The sequence below is a fragment of the Mobula birostris genome, chromosome 21 (assembly GCF_030028105.1).
Source record: "Mobula birostris isolate sMobBir1 chromosome 21, sMobBir1.hap1, whole genome shotgun sequence".
In the NCBI taxonomy this organism is placed as follows: domain Eukaryota; kingdom Metazoa; phylum Chordata; class Chondrichthyes; order Myliobatiformes; family Myliobatidae; genus Mobula; species Mobula birostris.
In genome coordinates, this window is record NC_092390.1 from 2468241 (window position 1) to 2488770 (window position 20530).

At 43.1% G+C, this 20530-nt stretch overlaps 1 protein-coding gene across 1 annotated transcript in view; it reads right to left on the minus strand.

The window, feature by feature from the left end:
- The window catches only part of smc3 (structural maintenance of chromosomes 3), a 122443-nt gene extending 109174 nt beyond the window's left edge, over nt 1-13269 (minus strand). The window contains exons 1-3 of the mRNA XM_072239840.1: nt 13044-13269; nt 4703-4778; nt 284-322 (exon numbers count right to left, since the gene is read on the minus strand). Coding sequence (XP_072095941.1) covers nt 284-322; nt 4703-4778; nt 13044-13058 — 130 coding nt within the window. The 5' untranslated portion in view covers nt 13059-13269. The remainder of the gene's footprint in view (nt 1-283; nt 323-4702; nt 4779-13043) is intronic.
- Between the last annotated feature and the right edge of the window lie 7261 nt (nt 13270-20530).

Below are 20530 nucleotides of genomic sequence, written 5' to 3' on the forward strand. Positions count from 1 at the left end.
GTTGTAATTTAAAGTTAAATCAGATAGCTATATGGACCGGAAAGGAATGGAGGGTTATGGGCTGAGTGCAGGTCGGTGGGACTGGTGAGAGTAAGAGTTCGGCACAGACTAGAAGGGCTGAGATGGCCTGGTTCCGTGCTGTAATTGTTATATGGTTATATGGTTATTCCTAAAGTCCATGAGGGTTATCATATTAGCTCATAAGGTTATAGTTTACATGAAGTACATCCTAAAATTTCAATTTCTAAGTAACAGCAATCCTAAATAAAGGATCCGATCTTACCATAGAAGAAGTTACTTTTTCCAGATCCATTTCGACCAACTAAACAGGAAAATTATAAATATTAATATCTTATATTTCCATTATTTAATAGCACTGCACAAGGTTTCAGCTTTAATAGCAACAAATCAAGAAAAACATTACAGGGAAAAAACATTACAGAAATAGGGTATGTCTAATTAAATGGTTTGAAGGAAAAATGCCCACTACTTTTTCCAATTCAGATGAAATTATGCAGACTTTATCTGCCTACATTGCAGACAGATGCAAAGTACCTATTAAGTTCATCTGCCATTTCTTTGTCCCTCATTACTACCTCACTAGCATAATTTTCCAGTGGTCCAATAGCAACTCTCACCTCCATTTTACACTTTATAACTGAAAAGACTTTTAGTATCCTGCTGTATATTATTGGCTACTCTGCCCTCATATTTCATTTTTTCCCTTCTTATAGCTTTTTAATTGCCTTTTGTTGGATTTTAGAAGTTTTCCATTCATCCAATTTACTACTCACTTTGCTTCCTCATGTGCCCTTTCTTTGGCGTTTATGCAGTCCTTAACTTCCTTTGTCAGCGACGATTGCCTGCCCCCGCCATAAGAGAACTTCTTCCTCTGTGGGACATATCTATCCTGCACCTTGTGAAATATTCTCAGAAACTTCAGCCATCTCTGCTCTGCCATCAACACCGCCAGCATACCCCTCCAATCCACCTGGGCAAGCTCCTCTCTCATGCCTCTGTAATTTCTTTATTCCATTGATACATGTGAGTTATGCTTCTCCTTCTCAAATTGCAGTATTATGATCACTGCCTCCTAAGGGCTCCTTTATATTAAACTCCCTAATATGATCTGGGTTATTATGCAACACCCAATCTAAGATCGCCTTTACCTGAGTAAGCTCAAGCACAAGCTGTTCTAAAAAGCCATCTCAGAGGCTTCCCTTTCTCCACTGCGCGTCTTTTAAGAAAGTAAAACTTGGTAGCCATCTGGCATCAGCAAAATCCCATAAAATACAAAATGAAACAGCTAACCAGTTGCCAGCATTGGAGGAAAACAGGAGGATATACAGAGCAGTGAACCTGGCCATTTCCATCACACATATAGCTCTCCTAAGCATGAAAGACATTCACAACAGGAAATGTCTCAAGAAGGCGACATCCACCATCAGGGATCCCTCACTACCTGGGCCATGCTCTCTTCTTGATGCTACCATCAAGCAAGAAGTACGAGTTTGAAAACCCACTCCTCAAGGTTCAACCACAGCTATTTCCCTATCACCACTGGGTTTTTAAATAAACCTACATACCCTAATAATAACATGGACTTTATTTCTATTTGACAATAAACTGGATTGGACTGGTCAAAGAACACTGAGGCTGTCTACAAGAAGGGTCAGAGCCGTCTCTATTTCCTGAGGAGACTGAGGTCCTTTAACATTTGCCGGACGATGCTGAGGATGTTCTACGAGTCTGTGGTGGCCAGTGCTATCATGTTTGCTGTTGTGTGCTGGGGCAGCAGGCTGAAGGTAGCAGACACCAACAGAATCGACAAACTCATTCGTAAGGCCAGTGATGTTGTGGGGATGGAACTGGACTCTCTGACAGTGGTGTCTGAAAAGAAGATGCTGTCTAAGTTGCATGCCATCTTGGTCAATGTCTCCCATCCACTACATAATGTACTGGTTGGGCACAGGAGTACATTCAGCCAAGACTCATTCCACCGAGATGCAACACAGAGCGTCATAGGAAGTCATTCCTGCCTGTGGCTATCAAACTTTACAACTCCTCCCTTGGAGGGTCAGACACCCTGAGCCAATAGGCTGGTCCTGGACTTATTTCATAATTTACTGGCATAATTTATATATTACTATTTATGGTTCTATTACTATTATTTATGGTGCAGCTGTAACGAAAATCAATTTCCCCCAGGATCAATAAAGTATGAGTATGACTATTTCACATTTCCTCCTGTAACTTATGTATAATTTATTTTAAATTAAATTTGCATTAATATACAGGTGTCCCCCGCTTTTCGAACGTTCGCTTTATGAAACCTCACTGTTACGAAAGACCTACATTAGTTCCCTGTTTTCGCTAACAGAAGGATCAGTATCGGGTCGCTACCCGGAGGGTGGGGGCCACTGCACCACCCAAACTCTGATGACTCAGTCTAATACACCATCAGTGTGCTTGGCGCTGCCCCAATTACGGTAAGGTGTTTTCACTGTTACGAAAAAATCAGCGCGCGCCCCGAGCAGCCGCTCTTCCCCAGATTCGGAACTGCATTCTAGCCGGCATTACTTAAGCATGTGCCTGTGAGCAGCCGCTTGCAAGATGAGTTCTAAGGTATCGGAAAAGCCTAAAAGAGCTCGTAAGGGTGTTACACTTAGCGTAAAACTAGACATAATTAAGCGTTTCCATCGTGGTGAACGAAGTAAGGACAAAGAGTGTTTGGCTTGTGGAAGTTGACGAAGATGATGTTGAAGTGGTTTTGGCATCCCATGACCAAGAACTGATAGATGAAGAGCTGATATAATTGCAAGAGGAAAGGATAACAATCGAAACCGAATGAATAATGATAAAGTACGACTTTAATTTTGAAAGGGTACGTCAGTTTATGGCATATTTGCAAGATGGTTTGAGTCCTTACAAAGGACTGTATGATAGAAAAATGTGCAAGGCTCAGCAGTCAAGCATACTGTACTATCGTTTTTCAAGCCTTCCACATCAGACGACGAACCTTGACCTTCGACATCGAGGCAGGCAGATATAGGAGAAGATGAGCTGCCTGCCCTAATGGAAACAGACGACGATGCGATGACACCCAGTGTCCCACCACCCCAACCCCCAGGCCGTGGACAGATACCAATTCACGGAGAATGCAGCAGTAGCCGGGAGGCACACAGCACATCCTTAAGAAAAAAGCTGAAATAAACATGCTAATTAATTACGTGCTGGGCGGTACCTAATTAATCAGCATGTTTATTTCTGGTTTTTTCTTAAAGACGTGCTGGGTGCCTCCTGGCTACCGCTGCACCCCTGCGTGCTTCGCGGATCAGTATCGGGTCGCTACCCGGAGGGTGGGGGCCGCTGCACCACCCAAACTTTGATGACTCAGTCTAATACACCATCAGTGTGCTTGGCGCTGCCCCAATTACGGTAAGTGATACTACACTGCACATACATTATTTCTACTTTGTATCGGCTGTGTATTTTTACCTGTCATTTGGTATGATTTGGCAGCTTCATAGTTTAAAGGTTACTGGAGAGCGTCTGTGCCGTGTTTCTGCAGACAGCACTTGCGTGAGATTTTCGCTACGGAGAACAATTCAGGCAATGATTGTGGAAAAGTATTTCTACTTTATATAGGCTGTGTATTTATCATAACATTCCTGCTTTTACTATATGTTAGTGTTATTTTAGGTTTTTTGTGTTATTTGGCATGATTTGGTAGGTTATTCTTGGGTCTGTGGACGCTCACAAAATTTTCCCATATAAATAAGTGGTAATTGCTTCTTCGCTTTACGACATTCCGGCTTACGAACTGTTTCACAGGAACTCTCTACCTTCGGATGGCCGGGGAAACCTGTACTTGCCTTGCTTATAATGTATAGTGCTGTTGCAAAAAAAGCTAATTTTCATGGCATTTATGCACGTATGGCTCTAACAATAAACTTGAACGTTATCCTCTGTCCTCCTAAAAATACTTTGAAACTCAATTACTTGGCATTCTTGGGACTTTGGTCATGCCAGTCTGGCAGATTTTCCAGATTACTAAAAACTACTCCTATTGATACCTTAATACACATTTATTTCATTTTTGAAGTTACACGATGGTATCATAAATTTTCCAGTGAACCTTAACAAATTTAAAGTTAGAGTGCAACTAGAAACCAGTAAACCAGATATATTTAATCAGGCAATAAATAAAACAATAGCAGATCATGAGAATTTCACTACAGTACTGGATCCACTGTGTCACATGAATGACCAGATAAACAAATAAGACCTTAAACAATGGCCACTCTCTATACTCCAAGAATCAATTTCCAGTATGTTTGAAAATGCTGCTGTGAGGGGGAAGCCAGTGGTGATGTTTCCAATAAGATCAGACATGCTGCTGGCAATGAGAGAATCAAGACTTGAAACAGTCAGGATATTTTCTATCTAAATATTTTAAGGAAAGCTTAAAATCAGAACCTAGTCAGTATTTCAATTTCAACTTGGTGATTTAGGTTAATTTGATTTTCACACTTCAAAAAACCATATTGCATGCAATTCAGTGAGAACCAGATGTGTTCAAACAGCAATTTACAACTAAAAGCATGGTTTATATCCATGCAATACAATTATTTAAAGTTATTAGGGAATTTAAAACAAAATAACTGGACACCTACTTTTTTGATTTAGCTCAGAAACTCACCTATAACGTTGTGCTTGGAGCTAAAGGGATCAACAATCGTTTGATCCCTGTAGCTGCGAAAACCCTGGATAATTACCTGAAAGAAAATGTGTAATTAGATCTATCTTGTAGTATTGTAAAATTAAATTTCATATTTAGATTTCAGATTTAAATTTCATATATAGTGAGATTCAATGCACAGGGCAAAAACAACTTCAAAACCAAACAAAATCCATCATAATTCTTGCTATACAACAGAACTCATTTAAAAAAATTACTTAAATCAAAATAAGTGCTCATGAACTTTAGTATATGACTTGGACTTGGCTATTTTAAAAAAAAGTGTCAACAATTAGACATCAGAAAACCAAGCAAGCTGTTGCTAAGATCGCTTACTATGAAGTTGTGTGTACGTACATTAATTTACCATTTCCAAAATTTCATAGCAGGTTAGAAATACACGTCTGCCTGAAATTCATGATTGCCCCGATTCTGCTCTCAAAGATTTGAACTGACCCATGATGCTAATACACTTTGCAAAATCACCCATATCCTCTGCAAGCCTCTCCCCACCACCCCTAAAAATAAAAAGGCTTTTTCCAACCAATCATAAACAAAATAGGGCCTACGAGAGCATAATCCACATAAATACTCCACCTTAATGAAGATACCATGGATTGGGTGATTGCTTTGTAGGTCACCTGTGCCTGGTCTGCAGCTCCAATGCAACTGCCACTTAAAATCAATACTCACTGCAATCTTTTGTCTGTGGTCTCCTGCACCATAATATTGAGGTGCAACTCAAGCTCGAAGAACAACACTTCTTATCCATCTGACACTTTGTTACCTTCTGAACACAACCACAAATTCCCCAATTATACACAATATGATCTTCTTGACATTTTATGAACCATTTCTGCCCACCAGCTTTTTCTTTTCTCTGGGTGTAGGATGGGGCAGGATCCATGTTGGTGTGTTGCAAAATCAACACAGATGGAGTTGAAGTGAGCAATTCAGAGAGGAGTCAAGGCAGAGGAGTTTCGTTGCCCGGGTGCTAGGGTGGATCACTCCAAGCACTGAACCAATTTGGAGAGGTCGAGAACAGCTTGCTGGGTGGCACTGTCTAGGCCCAGGGCATTTCACTGCACCGGGACCCAGGTCCTGACGTGAGGCATGATTGCTGTTTGGACAATTTAAACACTGGCCCAGAGAGACTGGAAAGGCAGGGTGTTGGGACCCGAGGCGAGAGTGGAGCTGATTTCGCTAACTCTCCTGGGACACTCACTCTTCTTCTGCAACACTGAGACTACCAGACTGCCCCGGCTGCTGCTCTTCATGTCTGCGAGCTTCGCAGCCATTTGCTTCACGAAAAAGATGAAATGAGATCAAGGCTTTGGGCCCACTCCGGGAATTCAGATCTAAGGACTCAATTTGGTTTGAAATGCTTGCTTGCTTCTAATGCTTGCAAGATTTGTGTTTTTTCTCTTTCTCTGCACAATGGGTGTTGGTCTTTATTTTTCTTAAATTGTGTTCTTTGAGGTTTCTTGCTTTCTGGCTGCCTATAAGCAGACAAATCTCAAGGTTGCATTATTCATACATTCTTTAATGTACAAATTCTTCATAAATCTACCTAAATCTTGGATTTATTAAATGTGTCCAAGAAGGAGTCCAGAGAAAATATGTGGAAAAGCTGACTAAAGGAGAGGCCATAATGAATGTGGAACTAGGTAATGAACCTTGGTGGGTGAGCATTTCAGAGACAATAACCACAAGTCCCTGATGTGCCTCATGAGCATGACTGAGTTCTTCAAGGAAGTGACAAAACAAATTTATAGAAGTAGAGAAGTTTATAGAAGTTGATAGGCTCATACAGAACATCATGAGGCATGGAATGCAGGGAAACTTGGCTGAGTCGATTTGGAAAAGGCTTGCCCACAGAAGGCAGAGGGTGGTAGTGGATGGAATGTATTCTGCCTGGAGGTCAGTGACCAGTGGTGTTCCACAGAGATCTGTTCTGGAACCCTGCACTTTGTGATTTTTATAAATGACTTAGATGAAGAAGTGGTATGATGGGTTATTAAATTTGGTAGTGGTGGTGTTGTGGCGAATTAGAGGATTGCCATAGGTTACAAGATATTAACAGGATACAGAGGTGTGGCAGATGGAGTTCAATCCAGAAAGATGTGAAGTGACACAGTTTGAAAGGTCAAACCTAAAGCTTAATGGCAGGGTTCTTAGCCATGTGGAAGAACAGAGATCTTGGAGTCCACATCCATAAATCCCACAGAATTGCTGCACAAAGGGTGGTTGAGAAGTCACATGTGTGTTGGCCTTTGTTCAAGGTAATGTTGTAACTTTATAAAACTCTGGTTCGACCACACTTGGGAGTATTGGTTCAGTTCTGATCACCACATATTAGAAAGATGTGGAAGCTTTAGAAAGTGTGCAGAGATTTACCAGGATACTTCCTGGATTAGAGAACATGTCTTATGAGAATGTTGCCTTGATTACAGAATGTTTTATGACGAAACATTGAGTGAGTTAGGACTTTTCTCTTGCACTTTGGGGAACTTGATATACAAGATAATAAGAGGCATAGATAGAGTGGACAACCAACACCTTTTTCACAGGCCGGCAATGGCTAATACAAGAGGGCATAACTTTAAGGTGACTGGAAGAAAGTATACAGGGAATGTCAAACGTGATTTTTTTTTTAAACTTAACTGCATGGAACACACTGCTGAGGTAAGTACCTTAGGAACATTTTAAAAAATCTTAGGCACATGGTTGTAAGAAAAACAGAGGATTATGTAGGGAGGGAGGAGAGGATGTAATTACGTAGGAAGTGGGAAAACTATCTGTCTTGATCTGGTTATTGGAGATTCAGAGTCACTGCCACTCTGCCACTCTGGTCTGGCCCTCGCCTTCTCTACCCGGGTCAATATTACTTAACATTACTTTTCGTCAATGGGATCTCGCTCCTTCTTACACCCATCTTAAGGTTTAAGGTTATAAATATGCTAGGGACTTGTGGGAGTGGTGGAGTTGTTACTTATGTTGGGGGTTAGAACAAGCGCTCGGGTTTGGGGGATGCGGGTCAGGAATTGTACCGGTAATGAATTTAAAGTTAGAAATAGGGGTAGATTTGGGAGATGGAGGTCAGAGGCTCGGCTGGGAAGGACGAGGGACCTCACAGATGAGTTTTCAGGTTTATAGGGAAGTGAAGGTTAGGGTTTTTTTTTAATAGAGGTAGGTTTGAGGGATGGAGATGAGAAGCTGGAGGGGATCTGTCCAAAGAGGTTTTTGCCTGGTCTACTTCCTGAGCAGTTATTCCAGAGTACCATATTGCTCTATGCCTACCTGCAAGATGGGGTGGGTACCCTCTTTGAGTTGGTCTGCCTTAAGGGAGGGATCTGTAACAGGGGTTGTACGGGGCTGTGCACGAGTTCAAAGACGACAAAACTCCCCTACTTTGCGTAGTTTTCAGTAATCTCTTTTGCATCTGGGTGTATGGGGTCCTCAGTCTGAAATAATTAACAAAAAATAGTCCAACTCTCAAAGCTCTATTTTGATGGATCCAAACAGTCTTTTTAGGCCCAGTTATGAGGCTTAGTTTTGACCATTTGGGGAGCAGGTTTGAATTCCTAGATATTGGAGGATAACAAATACCTGGGGATACGAATTGACAATAAACTGGACTGGTCAAAGAACACGGAGGCTGTCTACAAGAAGGGTCAGAGCCGTCTCTATTTCCTGAGGAGACTGAGGTCCTTTAACATCTGCCAGACGATGCTGAGGATGTTCTACGAGTCTGTGGTGGCCAGTGCTATCATGTTTGCTGTTGTGTGCTGGGGCAGCAGCTGAGGGTAGCAGACACCAACAGAACCAACAAACTCATTCGTAAGGCCAGTGATGTTGTGGGGATGGAACTGGACTCTCTGACGGTGGTGTCTGAAAAGAGGATGCTGTCCAAGTTGCATGCCATCTTGGTCAATGTTTCCCATCCACTACATAATGTACTGGGTGGGCACAGGAGTACATTCAGCCAGAAACTCATTCTACCCAAATGCAACACAGAGCGTCATAGGAAGTCATTCCTGCCTGTGGCCATCAAACTTTACAACTCCTCCCTTGGAGGGTCAGACACCCTGAGCCAATAGGCTGGTCCTGGACTTATTTCCTGGTATAATTTACACATTACTATTTAACTATTTATTATTTATGGTGCAACTGTAACGAAAACCAATTTCCCCCGGGATCAATAAAGTATGACTATGACTATGACTATTGTCATTTCCAGAAAACCTGTCCTGGGCCCAGCACGCAAGTGCAATTACAAAGAAAGCACACAGTGCCTCTACTTCCTTCAGAGACTCTGCATGACATCCAAAACTTTGTCAAACTTCCATAGACATGCAGTGAAGAGTGTATTGGAAACACCAATGCCCTTGAACCAAAAATCCAACAAAAAGTTATAGATATGGTCCAGTCTATCACAGGTAAAGCCCTTTCCACTATTGAGCAAATTTACATGAAATGTTGATGCAGGAAAACACCAGCCATCATGAGGGACTCCCACCACCCAGAACATGCTCCTTTCTCACTGCTGTCATCAGGAAGAAGGTACAGAATTTCAGGACTCACAGCATCCAGTTCAAGAACAGTTAATAAATCTCCACCATCAGGCTCTTAAACCAGTGGCAATAACTTCACTTGCCCCGTCACTGAACTGTTCCCATACCAATGGACTCACTTTCAAGAACTCTTCATCTCATGTTCTCAATCTTGTTATTCTTGATTTGCTATTAGTTCTTCAGGGAGGTTTGTTAGTGCTGTTGGGGAGGCTTTAAACTAGATTTGCAGGGGGATGGGAACCAGAGTGCCAGAGCTGACAGTGTGGCTGGGGTGAAAATAAATGACGTTCAAAGTTCAAGCAAATCCACTAATAGAAAGGTTGTGAGTGCTGGATAAAAATCTTCTGAGGTGTATATATTTCAATGCTAGGAGTATTGCAGGGAAGGCGGATGAGTTGAGGGCGTGGATTGACACGTGGAATTATGACGTTATAGCAATTAGTGAAACTTGGCTACAGGAGGGGCAGGACTAGCAGCTAAATATTCCAGGGTTCCGATGCTTCAGATGTGATCGAGGCAGAGGAATGAAAGGTGGGGGAGTAGCATTGCTTGTTAGGGAAAATATTACAGCAGTGCTCAGGCAGGACAGATTAGAGGGCTTGTCTACTGAGTCCTTATGGGTGGAGCTGAGAAACAGGAAAGGTATGGCCACATTAGTGGGATTGTATTACAGACCACCCAATAGTCAGCGAGAATTGGAAGAGCAAATCTGCAGAGATAGCAGGCAACATAAAGTTGTGGTGGTAGGGGATTTTAATTTTCCATATATTGATTGGGACTCCCATACTGTTAGGGGTCTAGATGGTTTAGAGTTTGTAAAATGTGTTCAGGAAAATCTTCTAAATCAATATATAGAGGGACCAACTAGAGGGGATGCAATATTGGATCTCCTGTTAGGAAACAAGTTAGGACAAGTGACAGAAGTCTGTGTAGGGGAGCACTTTGGTTCCAGTGATCATAACACCATTAGTTTCAACTTGATCATGGACAAGGATAGATCTGGTCCTAGGGTTGAGGTTCTTAACTGGAAGAAGGCCAAATTTGAAGAAATGAGAAAGGATCTAAAAAGCGTGGATTGGGACAGGTTGTTCTCTGGCAAGGATGTGATCGGTAGGTGGGAAGCCTTCAAAGGAGAAATTTTGAGTGTGTAGAATTTGTATGTTCCTGTCAGGATTGAAGGCAAAGTGAATAGGAATAAGGAACCTTGGTTTTCAAGGGATATTGCAACTCTGATAAAGAAGAAGAGGGAGTTGTATGACATGTATAGGAAGCAGGGAGCAAATAAGAAGTGCAAGAAAATACTTAAGAAAGAAATCAGGAGGGCTAAAAGAAGACATGAGGTTGCCTTGGCAGTCAAAGTGAAGGATAATCCGAAGAGCTTTTACAGGTATATTAAGAGCAAAAGGATCGTAAGGGATAAAATTGGTCCTCTTGAAGATCAGAGTGGTCGGCTATGTGCGGAACCAAAGGAAATGGGGAAGATCTTAAATAGGTTTTTTGCGTCTATATTTACTAAGGAAACTGGCATGAAGTCTATGGAATTAAGGGAAACAAGTAGTGAGATCATGGAAACTATACAGATCAAAAAGGAGGAGGTCCTTGCTGTCTTGAGGAAAATTAAAGTGGATAAATCCCCGGGACCTGACAGGGTGTTCACTCGGACCTTGAAGGAGACTAGTGTTGAAATTGCAGGGGCCCTGGCAGAAATATTTAAAATGTCGCTGTCTAAAGGTGAGGTGCCGGAGGATTGGAGAGTGACTCATGTTGTTCCGTCGTTTGAAAAAGGATCGAAAAGTAATCCGGGAAATTATAGGCCAGTAAGTTGAACGTTGGTAGTAGGTAAGTTATTGGAAGGAGTACTAAGAGACAGAATCTACAAGCATTTGGATAGACAGGGACTTATTAGGGAGAGTCAACATGGCTTTGTGCGTGGTAGGTCATGTTTGACCTATCTGTTGAAGTTTTCGAGGTGGTTACCAGGAAAGTGGATGAAGGGAAGGCAGTGGATATTGTCCACATGGACTTCAGTAAGGCCTTTGACAAGGTCCCGCATGGGAGGTTAGTTAGGAAAATTCAGTCGCTATGTATACATGGAGAGGTGGTAAATTGGATTAGACATTGGCTCAATGGAAGAAGCCAAAGAGTGGTAGTAGAGAATTGCTTCTCCGAGTGGAGGCCTGTGACTAGTGGTGTGCCACAGGGATCAGTGCTGGGTCCATTGTTATTTGTCATCTATATCTATGATCTGGATGATAATGTGGTAAATTGGATCAGCAAATTTGCTGATGATACAAATATTGGAGGTGTAGTAGACAGTGAGGAAGGTTTTCAGAGCCTGCAGAGGGACTTGGACCAGCTGGAAAAATGGGCTGAAAAATGGCAGATGGAGTTTAATACAGACAAGTGTGAGGTATTGCACGTTGGAAGGACAAACAGGTTTAATGGTAAGGCACTGAGGATTGCAGTAGAACAGAGGGATCTGGGAATAGATACAAAATTCCCTAAAAGTGGCGTCACAGGTAGATAGGGTCGTAAAGAGAGCTTTTGGTACATTGGCCTTTATTAATCAAAGTATTGAGTATAAGAGCTGGAATGTTATGATGAGGTTGTATAAGGCATTGGTGAGGCCGAATCTGGAGTATTGTGTTCAGTCTTGGTCACCAAATTACAGGAAGGATATAAATAAGGTTGAAAGAGTGCAGAGAAGGTTTACAAGGATGTTGCCGGGACTTGAGAAACTCAGTCACAGAGAAAGGTTGAATAAATTGGGACTTTATTCCCTGGAGCGTAGAAGAATGAGGGGAGATTTGATAGAGGTATATAAAATTATGATGGGTATAGACAGAGTGAATGCAAGCAGGCTTTTTCCACTGAGGCAAGGGGAGAAAAAAACCAGAGGACATGGGTTAAGGGTGAGGGGGGAAAAGTTTAAAGAGAACATTAGGGGGGGCTTCTTCACACAGAGAGTGGTGGGAGTATGGAATGAGCTGCCAGACAAGGTGGTAAATGCGGGTTCTTTTTTAACATTTAAGAATAAATTGGACAGATACATGGATGGGAGGTGTATGGAGGGATATGGTCCGTGTGCAGGTCAGTGGGACTAGGCAGAAAATGGTTCGGTACAGCCAAGAAGGACCAAAAGGCCTGTTTCTGTGCTGTAGTTTCTATGGTTTCTATGGTTTCTTTTTGTATTTGCAGTTTGTCGTTTTCTGTACTCCGGCTGAATGCCCTTGTTGGGCGATCTTTTACTGATCCTGTTAATGTTATTATTCTATAGATTTACTAAGTAGGGCTGCAAGAAAATAAATCTCAGGATGTATAAGGTGACATGTATACATTGGTAACAAATTTACTTTGTACTTTTGTACTTGTAAATTGATCTTGAGGTAGGGTCAGTACTGCACTGTTCCATGTTCTTCACTTAAACTTCAAGGACCTTGTTTATTTTTATTTTCTTATGCTCCCTTGCCTACATCCCAAGAGACCCCAGGCTTTCATCCTTCCTTTCATTACTGTAAGCCTGCTCAGCAGCCTCAGGCCTTCCATACCAACACATAAACACACACAAACGGCCCCCTCCACTCCAGCATCAACATCACCAGACTCGTCTCTCTCCTTCCTTCCACAACAGGCTGAACCTCTCCACCCACCTCCCGGCAGCCTCCCCACGCACAGCGGGTCAGGTCGCTGTAAACCCCGTTTGCACCCCGGGTCGCTCTGGATTTTACCTGTTTAATGTACATTTCTGCAGATACGGTGCGACCTGGCCCGGCCCGGCCCAACTCCTCGGCCGCAACACCCCTACCCACACGGGTTTAACCAAAGCGACGGCGACTGTTCCTCAGCAATTCTGGTCAACGAGGCTCAGCGGCCAAAACTGCGGGCCACGGAAAACAAAATAAATTCAAAGCCGCTAACTCTGCGCCAAGCGAGGAAATGGCGGCAGCTGCCCGCCCTCTGCCAGCAGCGACTGTAGGGAAGGGGTCACACAAAAACTACTAGGGCGATAAGAAGGTGAGAACAGTTAAATAACCACAAATTCACAAACAGATGCTTTGATAATTTCATTATCAAATTTAATTTTCATGTACCCCTTGACTTTTAAATAAACTAAAACCTATTTCCTTTCATTGTATTCCATGTCATCCCGTTTTTGACTTGGTATGGTCTAAGTGAGGTCAAAGATTCGGCGCCAAAGAGGATGTCCGGAGACTGCGGCTGCGCATTATATTAAAGGTGCACTTCTCAATGTCCTTTCAAACGTCATAAAATTATCTGTCGGCAGGTTTTATTTCAAGTTCAACTTTAGTACAACCATAGAGACAACCAAACGAAGCAACCTTCTCTAGACGATAAAACATATATCACACACAGCACATAGAACAAAATGTGATCACAAGTAAACTGGTAAATATAATTCAGAATATATGTAGTTTCCAGTACAGGGAAACATTAACCAGTGAACAACTCCCTGTCTTAGTGATGAAACCCCAGTGGTGGCAGGGTATTCACTAGTCTCACAGCCTGGCGGGCGGGAGAGAGAAACTGTAACCCAGTCTGACAGTCCTTGTCCTGATGCTCCTGTACCTCCTTCCTGCTGGTACTGGGTCAGTGATTGTGGGATAGGTGGTAGGGATCTTCAACAATGTTCCAGGCCTTTCATCTACAGTAAATGTCACAAATGGGGGGGTGAGGGGGGAGACCCTTGTGATCCCCTCAGCAGTTTTTACTATCTATCATCGGGTGTTGTTGTCTGATGCCTTGCAACTCCCATAGCACACAAGGATGCTGCCAGACAGTATGCTCTTGACAGTGCTCCTGTAGAAAGTTTTGATAATGAATAATCTGTTCTGATGGTTTCGAGGCTTTGCTGGAAATCTTCACTATTATTTCTTTTTTGATCGAAAAGCTCCAGAATCGGGGCCTCTATAACTGGATCCTTGAATTCCTCACTGGAATACCACAATCTGTGTGGATTGGAAATAACACCTCCTCCTCGCTGACGATCAACACAAGTGCATCACAGGGATGTGTGATTAGCCCACTGCTCTACTCTCTATACCCATGACTAGGCACAGCTCAAATGCCATCTATAAATTTGCTGATGATACAACCATTGTTGGCAGATTTTCAGATGGTGACAAGAAGGCATATAGGAGTGAGCTAGATCAGCTGGTTGAGTCGTGTCGCAACAACTTCCTTGCACTCAGTGTCAGTAACACCAAAGAACTGATTGTGGACTTCAGAAAGGGTGAGACAAGGGTACACACACACCAGTCCCCATAGAAGTTGAGAGAGTGAATAGGTTGTCAGTATCTCTGAGGATCCAGCATGGACCCAACATATCGATGCAGCTACGAAGAAGGCAAGACAGAGGCTATACTTAATTAGGAGTTTGAGGAGATTTGATATGTCACCAGAAAGACTTGGAAATACTCATAGTCATACTTTATTGATCCCGGGGGAAATTGGTTTTCATTACAGTTGCACCATAAATAATTAAGTAGTAATAAAACCATAAATAGTTAAATAGTAATATGTAAATTATGCCAGGAAATAAGTCCAGGACCAGCCTATTGGCTCAGGGTGTCTGACCCTCCAAGGGAGGAGTTGTAAAGTTTGATGGCCACAGGCAGGAATGACTTCCTATGACGCTCTGTGTTGCATCTCGGTGGAATGAGTCTTGGCTGAATGTACTCCTGTGCCCAACCAGTACATTATGTCAAAGTTGCTGGTGAACGCAGCAGGCCAGGCAGCATCTCTAGGAAGAGGTGCAGTCGACGTTTCAGGCCGAGACCCTTCGTCAGGACTCCTGACGAAGGGTCTTGGCCTGAAACGTCGACTGCACCTCTTCCTAGAGATGCTGCCTGGCCTGCTGCGTTCACCAGCAACTTTGATGTGTGTTGCTTGAATTTCCAGCATCTGCGGAATTCCTGTTGTTTCAGTGCATTATGTAGTGGATGGGAGACATTGACCAAGATGGCATGCAACTTGGACAGCATCCTCTTTCCAGACACCACCGTCAGAGAGTCCAGTTCCATCCCCAAACCATCACTGGCCTTACGAATGAGTTTGTTGATTCTGTTGGTGTCTGCTACCCTCAGCCTGCTGCCCCAGCACACAACAGCAAACATGATCGCACTGGCTACCACAGACTCGTAGAACATCCTCAGCATCGTCCGGCAGATGTTAAAGGACCTCAGTCTCCTCAGGAAATAGAGACGGCTCTGACCTTTCTTGTGAACAGCCTCAGTGTTCTTTGACCTGTTCAGTTTATTGTCAATTTGTAATCCTCCACCATGTCCACACTGACCCCCTGGATGGAAACAGGGGCCATCGGTGCCTTAGCTCTCCTCAGGTCGACCACCAGCTCCTTAGTCTTTTTCACATTAAGCTGCAGGTAATTCTGCTCACACCATGTGACAAAGTTCCCTACCGTAGCCTTGTACTCAGCCTCATCTCCCTTGCATCTACAAGGTCTACAGATGTACCATGGTGAGCATTCTACCTGGCTGCATCACCATCTGGTATGGGGGTGGCTACAGTTTAGGATTGAAATAAGCTGCAGAAAGTTGTAAACTTAGTCAGCTCCCTCATGGGTACTAGGTTCTGTAGTATCCAGGTCACCTTCAAGGAGCAATGCCTCAGAAAAGGGACATTCATCATGAAGGACCTATATCATCCAGGACATGCCTTGTTCTCATTGCTACCATCAGGAAGGTCCACAGGAGCCTGAAGGCACACACTCAGCTGGTCAGAAACAACTTCTTCCCTTCTACTATCAGATTTCTGAATGGACATTGCACCCATGAACACTATCCCACCATGTTCTCATTTCTATTTTTGCACTACTTATTTAATTTAACTATTTAATATATACTGTGTATGCTTAATGTAATTCACAGCTTTTTCCGATTATAATGTATTGCAGTGTACTGCTGCCACAAAGAACAAATTTCACGACACATGCCGGAGATATTAAACCTGGTTTTGATTCTGATTCTTCAGAATAGTTCCATTTTTTGCAGATATTTTTGTAGGCTTTATATGTGTAAAACCTGTGGAATATTGATGAGTTAACAATGTTAAGACTTCATCAAGTTTATTGTACTTAATACTTCATGAATCTGTCATGGCTCCAAAAATTAACCCTTCACAAATATTGTTTTATCGATATTTTTAACTTTTGTTGCACAGTTCCAATATCTGCAGTATTTTGCTGTACTGGAACTCAAATGTTAACTTAGCAACTTTATATTGAAGGCGATACACTTCACCGCACAACAGCAACTTGAAGGGAAATCCAAAATGTGTCAGGCAAACAAGTGGCCCACTCCATACCAAACAGTGATGCAAATGGTTAGAATGCTCTCCATGGTACCTCTGTAAAAAATTTCAAGTGCCTTTGGTAATATACCTATTCTACAAAAACTTCTAATGAAATATAACAGCTACCATGCCTCTTTGTAACACATTGATATGCTGGGCCCAGGATAGATCCTCAGGGATTCTGACAGCCAGGAATTTGAAACTGCTCACCTTTCCACTTCTGATCCCCTGATAAGGACTTGTATGTGTTCCTTCGATTTCTCCTTGCTGAAGTCCACAATCAATTCCTTGGTCTTACTGACAATGAATGTTGCTGTGACACCACTCAATCAGCTGATCTATCTCGCTCATGTAAGCCCTCTCAGCACCATCTGAAATTCTGTCAACATTGTTGTGTCACGAGCAAATTCATAGATGGCGTTATAGATGGTGGGCTAAGCATGAATTCTTAATGTTCATCAGTGTTGATTGTCAGTGAAGAGGAGATGATACTTCCGGTCAGCACACACTGTGGTCTCCAGCTGAAGAAGTCAAGGATCCTCTTGCAGAGGGAGGTACAGAGGCCCAGGTTTTGAAGCTTGTTGATTAAAACTGATGGTATGATTGCATTGAACACTGAGCTGTAGTCATTAGACAGCAGCCTGTCGTAGGTAATACCATTGTCAGGGACGAGAGAGGAGCCAGTGAGATTGCAACCACTGTAGACCTATTGTGGCTACAGGTAAATTGCAGGGTGACCAGGTCCTTGTTTAGGCAGGAGTTGATTCTAGTCATGACTGTTACATGTTCATGTACATTTGACCCATATGGGTTGCTGTTAATCTGCCCTGTGCATTTTGTAATGAACGGAATGTGAGAGGGCATTCTGGGCAGGTCATCTCTCCGTCTCTCGTGTGTGTTGCGCAGCCATCCGGCTTCCCAGCACCACAAACAGAACAACCAGCAAAGAGGTGACAAGTCCTCATGCAGTATTAATTGTTTTGTTCCCTTCACCAAGCAAAGTACGTGTGCAACACCAGCAGTGCACTGCTGTGTAATGTGGGAGTGCAAAAAGAGGACGTCGCATGCCACGTGAAAATGGTGACTGGAAGCATGTTGAGTGAAGAATCCCTTCACCCAACACTCAATGTCGGATCCCTTAGGATTCTCCCTCACCTTGTCTGCTACGGCAAATTCATGCCTTCTTTTAGCCCTCCTGATTTCTTCCTTGAGTGTTCTCTTGCATTTCTTATACTCCATCAGCACCTCATTTGCTCCTACCTGCTTATACCTGCAATGCACCTGTTACAGTTCCAGAGCCATCCCGGAAAGAGATCGAGGAAGTGTGGCACAAGCCCGGATGCACACGCATACCGACCCTGGTTTATCTAAAGTGTTGTACATGATAACTCAGGAGAACCAGCCATAGAACTGAGACCTTACTGGGCTCGATGGAAGAGCTCACAGTCCAATCAAGGTGTCTACTATGGGGGCAACATGTTGTCATTTCTCCACCATTAGGAAAGCAGGTGCTTGACGAGCTACGTGCAGGACACTGTGGTGTAGTGTTCATGAAAGAAATCTCACACAGCTACTTCTGGTGGCCAGGACTAGAAGCAGCCATTGAAAAAAAGGCCAACACATGCCCACATTGTCAATAAGTGAGAAATGTTCCTCAGCTTACTTCTTTGCATCTATGGGAACGGTGACCTGAAGAACCACGGCAGAGGATTCACATAGATTTTGCAGGACCTGTCGAAGGCCACATGTTCCTGGTCATTAGAAGACACACTCAGCAATTAGCCCAAGGTTGCCATCATGAGGAGCAGTACATATGGAAAATGCACTGAGGAACTACGTTCCACTTTCAGCCATTTTGGACCTCCTCAACAGATTGTAAATGACAATGGCCCACAAATCCTGTCTAAAAAGTTTATTAAATTGTCCTTCCTGAATGATTTGTACGAACAATGAAACAAGCCCTCAAAACTTCAGTGGGAAGTGGATCCCTCAACCAGCATCTTAGCACTTCCTTGCTGACAAACCGCAAAACACCTCACATCACCATTAATGATCATTTTGGATCTCCCCCTCCCCCTCTCATTTTCAAATCTCTTACTATCTCTTCTTTCAGTTAGTCCTGACGAAGGGTCTCGGCCCGAAACGTCAACTGTACCTCTTCCCATAGATGCTGCATTCATCAGCAATTTTTATGTGTGTTGCTTGAAATTCCAGCATCTGCAGATTTCCTCGTGTTTGCGTTTTTAGATTCACCATTAAAATAGTTCTGGCCTCTGCACTGATGGAAAGAGCTTTGCACCCAGCTTCGTGTGCTTAAACCCCCAAACGCAAAACAGATTGTGCTAAATGAACAGAAAACCCAAGCAGAGAGACATGTCAAAGCGAAATACAGAACTTGCACAGCAGGAGAGAGAGTACTTGCCTGGAAATACATCGCTGGAGCAAAGTGGATACCTGAGACAGAGGTGGCACAATCTGGTCCTGTGTTGTACACAATGTAAACCAGTAACCACAACATCTGGAGAAGGCATTTGATCAGCTGCTGCCCACTTCTGAAGCCACTGAAAACCAACACAAACTGACCAATCCAGGTCCAGTTGCAGAAATGGAGCAGGATTCGGGGATAACGACTGGAGAACCGCCATTAAGATCAAATGACACAGCTGGTGCTCTCCCATCACCAGTGCCCCCTACTGACAATCCAGTACTGAGCCAAGATATACATATGTACCACTAGGTCAGACAACCGCAATAGGCGGACTGCGGGCCAGGTCCGGACCGTGAGAACCAAATGTCTGGACCGCGCCGACCCATTGGCACTTACGTGAATGCACCTTTCATAACATGTAAATAAAGTGCACGCTGCTCTAATTTATTTTAACCTCATCCCACACTGTATACTTGACCTATGCCCCCGTAGAGCACGCCACCTACTGCGCGCTATCTACGGTCCTCGACTAGACAGCAGCACGCACCAGCTACCTGCCTGTCATCTAAGAAGTGAATCTGTCATCTAAGTGAATTGTTACCAGCAGTAAGTCATGGACCCTAGACCAAGAACAACATGGCCTGCGTGAAAAAGCGCAAAGTCGACCAGGAAAACCGTCAGTTCAAATCTGACTGGACTGATCAGTTTTGTTTTTTTTATCGGACCATGCCAATGCTAAACCGACATGCTTAATATGCATGCAGTCCATAGCTGTCTGCAAATCAGCAAATCTAAAGCAGCACTTCAACACTATGCATGCTGCCAGTTTTAATGCCAACTACCCTGCAAAATCAGATCAATGCAAACAAAAAATTGCAAGTATGATAACATCATACAAGCACTCTGTTTCTACTATCTGTAAGCCAACATCTGCACAAGAGAGCGCAACAGCTGCATCATTGCATGTGTCATGGAATCTTGCCAAAGCTAAGAAACCATTCGCTGATGCTGGGTTGATTAAAACGTGTGCAATTGATATGGTTGGCGAAGTTTTAAGTCATGATGAGAAAACCAAGAAAACAGTTGTGGAGCTATGAAAGACGGTGCCATTGTTGGCTAACACGGCAACAAGAATGCACATCTTGGCCAGTGCCTCAGGATTGCCACAACAGAATACAGGCCCGACATCAGAAGGATTGCCTCATCCCGTCGCTGTCACTTCTCTCACTGATTGGTGAGTGAATCAATTTATTTTTGTCCATTTGTCAATCTTATTGTGGTATAATAATATTACAACAACAATACTACTGATAATTTCATTTATAGCTACACTTCATACTTCAAATGCTATAGCTTAATTAAAAAGAACAAATAGATTAAATGAGGAACAGAAACAGTGGAAAAGGTAGTACTACTGAAACTCTTTGTGTGAAGAGAAGTGGTGAAGACTACCATGTT